The sequence below is a fragment of the Lactuca virosa genome, chromosome 5 (assembly GCF_052849685.1).
Source record: "Lactuca virosa cultivar CGN04683 chromosome 5, Lactuca_virosa_CGN04683_v6, whole genome shotgun sequence".
NCBI lineage: Eukaryota > Viridiplantae > Streptophyta > Magnoliopsida > Asterales > Asteraceae > Lactuca > Lactuca virosa.
Genome location: NC_136430.1, coordinates 177736388 through 177743924, shown reverse-complemented (window position 1 = coordinate 177743924; position 7537 = coordinate 177736388). Strand labels below are relative to the sequence as shown.

General features: G+C 33.4%; 1 protein-coding gene and 1 long non-coding RNA gene across 2 annotated transcripts; one reads left to right on the top strand and one right to left on the bottom strand.

Moving 5' to 3' along the window:
• The first annotated feature begins 1070 nt into the window (after positions 1-1070).
• On the top strand, positions 1071-2271 carry LOC145115413 (uncharacterized). The gene is made up of 3 exons (XR_013711550.1): positions 1071-1534; positions 1762-1914; positions 1992-2271. It is a non-coding gene; the product is annotated as an uncharacterized LOC145115413 (long non-coding RNA).
• LOC145115412 (putative receptor-like protein kinase At2g23200) lies at positions 2218-5612 on the bottom strand. The gene is made up of 4 exons (XM_079051705.1): positions 4591-5612; positions 2990-3907; positions 2540-2718; positions 2218-2420 (listed from the first exon to the last, which is right to left on the bottom strand). Exons 1-4 carry the CDS (start codon positions 5479-5481, stop codon positions 2369-2371), a joined length of 2040 nt encoding a protein of 679 aa, XP_078907831.1. The 5' UTR covers positions 5482-5612; the 3' UTR covers positions 2218-2368.
• Positions 5613-7537: the final 1925 nt, after the last annotated feature.

Here is a 7537-nt window from a genome sequence, read left to right as displayed (position 1 = left end):
TCTTTTTTATTGGATTAATTCTTTTTTATTAGATTATTATATATTAATAAATATTATTTTTAATATGAAATATTTATATAGATTAATGAATATTATTTTATGAGATTATTAACTTCTTTTAGTTATTTTTTTTTAATTTATATTGTATTAATTCTTTTTTGTCGGACCGAGTTTTGAGACATATTTTAGACAAAATCACGAATTAATCCAATAAAAAAGAAATTAAAAAAAATATTTATAAGAAATCAATACTCCAATAAAATAATATTATTAATATATTAAATATTATATATTAATAATAATATTTATTAATATATAATAAACTAATAAAAAGAATTAATCCAATAAAAAGAAATTAAAAAAACTGATTAAAAAAACTAATATATAATACTTCAATAAAGTTAAAAAGAAGATATGCAGAAATGGTCTATCAGGGTAAAATAGTTATTTTAAAAAAATTAACAGTTAAACTGTTAAAGTTAACGACATAAAGACCAAATCCGCACAAGGTATCCAAAATTGGACCACTGTGGTGCACCACCAAACTTGTTTTTTAACCAAAGACACATAATTTTTACAACCATAGAGACTATTTTTGTAATTTTGTCTATATTATACTTAAAAAAAAAACTTATTACGATCCAATTTTAATACCCAAAAGAAAAAAAAGCGGTACAAAGCTCACAATTCTTTTGAGCTCTCTCCTCTCCGACCCCAAAATCTTTTGAGTTTCCCGCATCCCTAAATTCTAAGGGGGTGTTTGGATAGGGAAAAAATGGGTTGCTTATTGCTTATTGCTTAATCCCACAGCAATAAACAAATTTAAGTGTTTGGATATGAGGTTTTAAAAATCAGCTTATTGCGGTAGGAATAAGCAAAATAAGCAGATTTTAATAAGCAATGGGGGAATGCTTATTGCTTATTGCTTATTGGTCATTTTATAAGCTGTTTTGTTTGCCAAACACTTAAAATGCTTATTGCTTATTGTTAATAAGATAATCCAAACACATTTTAAAAAAATATTTATTCTCACCGCAAATAAGCAATAAACTAAGAAAAAAACTATTTATCAAACACCTAAGATTGAGAAATTCCTTCCCTCATCCCGGTTTCCAAGTCACAGCTGGAACTCGACCATGCCGGAACTTCTTCCCTGCCGGAATCGACCACCACGAATGGCGTCAACATACTCCACTGCCCTTTTCTACCATCTCGTCCTGATCCCGATTTCTATGATCTCCCTTTACCCGATTTGAACTCCATTGCGGTTGTTGGAATCGACGATCGCTATCTCCACCGTTGTTGGCGTAGGTGGCTGAGCAACTGGCAGAAATCCTCACATTTGTGTGTGTTGTGCTCGAAACCGAGATAGAAGATTAGAAGCAGCGGGAATAGATACATAAGCAGTGACTATGGCTGCGGGATGAGTGGTCAGCGGCGACCTGGTAACCGGCGGTGGTTCTATGCAGCGGAAGTGGTGGTCGTACCATCATAGTCACCTTCAAAGTAACTAGGATTGGATTGAGTCTTCTTGGTAAGGTGTAGATTTTGTTTTGTGTATTCTGTTGAAATATACAACCCCGCCTCCTTTGTCTCACGCATGCTATTAGCTAGTTAGTGGTAAACATCTTGTGTTTAATTATGTGGAGGAAACATTGTTGCTGATTGAAAGCAACATATCCTAGTGCTTTATACTTTTATACACTTAATTTGGTTCTTTTGGGATGATTCGGTGTAGTCTAATTTTAATTTAACGTGCAGGGTTTTGAAAAATCGGTTGATTGATGGCTATAGTTGCTTTACAGAGAGACTGTGTTGATCTTGTTGCTGTTAACGATCAGCTCATCTTTGTGGAGTACATGGTTTGGAACTTTGATAATTTGATTGTATCTAGAGTAGATCTGGGTTTTGAAGGTTTTGAGTTTTGATAATAATGTTTTTAACTTAGTCAATTTCATGTTTTCTAATGCAAATTCATGTCTTATTTGTAGGACAAACTACTTCTGATGCTAGATGCTGACAGATGGCATGGAGAAGCTTGAAAGCAGGGTGGTGTCCATATGTATTATGTTAAATGAGATCTGGAATCCAGATCCATATGTACACTATAATGGGAAAATGTGAAAGTAGAACCTGTATTAGAAGGAAGTTGCACTTTTTTATTTGTTTTACCATCTTTGTGTATAGTTGAGTAAACTTTTTATTGTGGAGTACATATTTTGTCATATAAAGTAGAAGTATTATGGTTAAAAGGTATACAAGTTACATAAAGGAGTATAGAACTGAAGTATATTATTTATGGTACACAGGTTGAGTCAACTAACGGAAAGAACTTTTTACGGTTTGAGCTATTCAGAACCAGCCTATGCTAAGCTTCCGAAAACAGGCTCTCAAGCTTTTTTTTATCAATTTCAGGAACCCTACAAAATTAGAAGTTTCATCAAAATTTACTAGCGAAGATAAATATGAAAACCATATCAATGATGCCATAGAATATACCATATTATAAACTAGTAGTTGCAATCCAACAAGTCCATACCTTGACAGATTTCCCTGTTTATGAGGCAAATCCCATATACTTCCTACTGTTGCACGGGTTTTCTCCCAATGTAGGGTCTTTAAGGATCTTTTATCGGTCAGCTGTGACACATTAGTACCGTTCTTTGAACTTGATGGTGAAGATGTAGGTATATGTTTAGGTGGAGGTAGAGGTGGAACCTATAACGTTGGTGTATATTTAGTTACACAACAAACCAAAACAAATAATTGTAGACATGTGTAGTTTGGAAACATAGTTAAACAAAGGTAATATACTAAAACATCCAACGAACCATTGCTTCTTATAGAACTGTAACTATAAGATAGTATAACTTTTTAGTTCTGAACACATTTATCCTATTTCTGATTTCCAAAATTTACAGTGAAAAAAGGTCAAGGATAGATAATTAAAAAAATGAGTGAATGGAGAAAGAAAAAAAAAGCGACCTACTTGAAATTGTAGTGCAGTTTCAAGTATTCTCACGACCTCCTTCATTAATGGACGCTCTTCACGGCTTCTCTTTAGGCATTGATAACCTACTCTAGTAAACACCTCCAAAGAACTAGGATGTATTTCATCTTTTATTTTACCATAAATAATTTCATTCAGGTTGTTTTGTTTGTAACATTTGCGTACTAATACAGTAAAAGACTGATGCTTATCATTTTTGACAAGACACAACCTCCCGCATAAAACTTCAAACAACACCACACCAAAGGAGTAAATATCTGACTCCATTGTTAGTGACCCTGTCTCAAAATATACAGGATCACAATAACCAACCGTGCCTACAACATTGTCTACCAGATATTTGTATTGCTGGTTAGAACGGCCAAATTTGGACAACCCCACATCTGCTATCTTTGCGTTCCAGGATTCATCTAACACGATATTGGAACTCTTAATATCGCGATGCAATACTGTTCGGTTGGTCCCAACATCACTATGAAGGTACGCTAGTCCACGAGCCGCCCCAATGCATATCTTAAGGCGTCGAACCCATGAGAGATCATTGCTGTCAAGATACACGTCGAGCCCGCTCCTAGATACGTACTCGTACACTATTATCTTCTCCCCACGATCATCGCAAAACCCTAAGAGAGGCACAATATTTTCATGTCTGTAAAGTGAAAGCATAATCATCTCCTTCCAAAACTCAAGGTCTCTTCGCTGAAATGTATAATCCAAACGTTTTAAAGCAACTGTAATTTGTCCCTTAGAATGGACAAGTTTTCCCTTATACACTTTACCAAATCCTCCCTCCCCGATGCAATTCTCATTAGAAAAGTGGTTGGTTGCTAATAGTATAGCCTCCAGCTGTATTTTGAGGTCTTCAAACTCTTCCGGAAAAGACGTTGTTTCTATGATCTATCAAAATTTACGAACCAAGACTTAGAAGGTGTTTCACAAATACATAGTTTAATACATTTTGTACTTACTAAGAATATATATATATATATATATATATATATATATATATATATATATATATGGGAAAAGGGAATATACATTATAGCCCCACCTAAGCTTAGGTACTAAACCTCTTGAAAATACATTGTTTTACTATATAAAGACTACGGTTAATGGATTCACGATTAATACTTCAAGATGTAAATTCAAGATCGACACAATAGGGTTTAGGGTTTAGGGTTAGGGTTTAGCGTTTAGCGTTTAGTAATGTTCACTTGGGTGAAGTAATAAACGATAATGGAAGAAAGAAAACAGAGATGGTAAAACGATAATGAAAGAAAGAAATGTTATGGAGAATGATATCTTTACCAAGTGAAACCAAAACGGGTATATTTAACAAGTTAAAACGACATATTTTAGAGGTTTAGTACCTAAACTTAGATGGCTGTAATGTATATTTCCTATCCCTATATATATATATATATATATATATATATATATATATATATATATATATATATATATATATATATATAATTCTCTTGTCATCCCTACTCGGTATATCCTTATGACAAAATAATTTAAGTTAGGCTATAAAAAAACTAATGAACAGAGAGGGAAAAAAAAAAAGGCAATCTTACTTGATAATCGAGTGCACTTTCAAGTTTTGCCAGGACTTCTTTCATTGTTGGACGTTGCTTAAAGTCCCTCAAACATTGGTATGCAATTCTTGTAAACTCTTCCAAGGAGCGAGGATTCATTTCAACCTTTATATCTTTATAAATAATTTCATCTAGGTTGTTCTTTGTGTAACATTCTCCTACCCATTGAGGAAAAGGTTGATGCTTATAATTTTTCCCAATAGCCAACTTCCCACACAAAACTTCAAACAACACCACCCCGAAGGAGTAAACATCTGACTCTTTTGTCAGTATCCCCGTTTCAAAATATTGCGGATCAATATACCCAAGTGAGCCTATAACGTGAGGAAGAACTAACTTGTGTGGTTTGCTATCATGACCAATTTTGGATAGACCTAAATCTTTGATCTTGGCAGTCCAAGAGTCATCTAATAAGATGTTAGCACTTTTAATATCTCTGTGCAATATTCTACCTTGGTGCAGGTATGAAAGTCCACGAGCCGCACCAATTGCAATTTTAAGGCGTTGAGTCCACGACAGGTTTTTGCTGCTGAGTTGCGATTCGACACTTCTCTTAGATGAATACTCGTATACCAGGATCTTCTCGCCGCCATCTTCACAGTACCCTAAGAGTGAGACAATATTTTCATGGCTGTAAAGTGAGAGCGTCTTGATCTCCTTCCAGAACTCAACGTCTCCTTCTCCAAATGGACGATCTAAACGTTTTATAGCAACTGTGGTATGTCCCTTCGAAAGGATGAGTTCTCCCCTGTACACTTTCCCGTATCCTCCTATCCCAATCAAATGGTCATGAGCAAAGTTGTTGGTTGCTGAACGTATAGCTTCCAGTTGTATCTTGAGATGTTCAAACTGTTTTCTGGCAGACATCATTTAGATCAAGCACCGAAAATACTATAGGTTCCAAAAGGTTATAGTTGAAGTAGTTGATAAAGCTTAAGTCTTCGTCAACTCTCGCTTCATTAGATAGTTAATTGGCGTTAACAACTATCCTGCCGGCTTGCAAATGAGTATTATAAGGGTATCTGGTACCAATTCCATTGACAGCTTGCAGTATTAAATTGGTGGCTGCTATTTATCTCCACCCTATCGATTTTGATATATTTTGACTTATATGAAATAAACATTGATTTGAAGTATAGATGTGACTAATATAATCTTCTATTTCCTTTCAAATATCCTATTTTTTGTTTGGGTGATGTATAATTTATACAATTTCTTCATCCTTTTCGTTTTATTGTTTTTAAAACCGATATATATTGTTTTTTTGTTGTTTTTTATTTTGTTTTTTTGTCTTTTATTATTATTATTATTATTAAAATAATTTGATTAAATGTCACCTTTAATACTCAGAATAAAAAAAGAGTAAATTACATGAATGGTCCCTGTGGTTTAGGGTAATTTGCGTGTTTGGTTCCTAACTTATTTTTTTAACTCAGAAAGTCTCTACTGTTTGTTTTTGTTACGCGTTTCGTCTCTGTCTTAACTAAAAAAATCTATTTTTCCCTTGATTTTTTAATTTATTTAAATAAACACACCCCTAACCCCACCCTCATCAGCTTACCTTACATACCCCATCATTTTTTCCTATTTAAATAATAGTCGTTTTAGATAAGACATGGACCAAGCGTGTAACAATAACAAATAGTATGGACCAAGCGCATAACAAAAACAAATAGTAGGGACATTCCGAGTTAAAAAAAATAAGTTACGGACCAAGCGCGCAAATTACCCCAAACCATAGGGACCATTCGTGTAATTTACACAAAAGATAGTTTGAATGAAAAAAAAATAATATATGAATAGTCCGAATGGAATAATAACACGGAGATAGTCGAAATAGAAAAACAATACAGGGATAGTCAGAACGAAAAACAAAAATAACACACTAATAGTCTAAATAAAAATAAATATAACACAAAAATAACCCGAACGAAAAAATATATTTTTAATAATAATAATAATAATAATAATAATAATAATATGTATTTACTAAAAATAATGAACACAAAAAATAAATAAATAAATAAAACATAAGCATAGTCCGAACAAAAAAAAATAATATTATGTATTTAATAAAAATATTAAAAAAACCATAAAAAACAGCAAAAAGATATATATATATATATATATATATATATATATATATATATATATATATATATATATATATATATATATATATATATATATATATATATATATATATAAAGAGAGAGAGAGAGATAGAGAGAGAGAGAAAAAAACAAAAAGAATGGTAGAATGTAAGGTCTCAAAAATAAGACCAAAAAATTTTATTTTTACATTAATAAAACCAGCATACCAAAACATCATCATAAAAAAATCCATATAAAACAAATGTATCAATCATCAAATCACATCAGAGTAAATTAAGAAAATGCGGAACGAGGTGGTGTGTGCTCTGCAATCATCTTGGGCTCTTCCCTTTGAAAACAAAACTACCGGAAACATAAACTGAAAACCATAAGCACGAAACTTAGTGAGTTCCCCAAAATACCACAAACCATACATACATTTTCCATGGGCTACCCCCGTGGTCTTTTCCCTGAAATGTCATGGGCTACCCCCATGGTCTAACATCCAAGTTTCATGGGCTACCCCCATGGTCTTTCCTTGAAATGTCATGGGCTGCCCCTATGGTCTGACATCCAAGTGACATGGGCTACCCCCATGGTCTTCTATACAAATGTCACGGGTTACCCCCGGGGTCTTCCAAGCAAGTATCAAAAAGACAACTAACATTCCACATAAAAAGTAATGGGACGATATTGGTGCCTTCGACCCTTGGATATGGTGAGAAGACTCACATCGCACTGCTGAATCTCACAGAAAGATTCTTTGGCTGCTAGCTCGCTAAAATCCCCACGCTATCAATCACAAAATATTAATCCAATCAATAATTGGATCC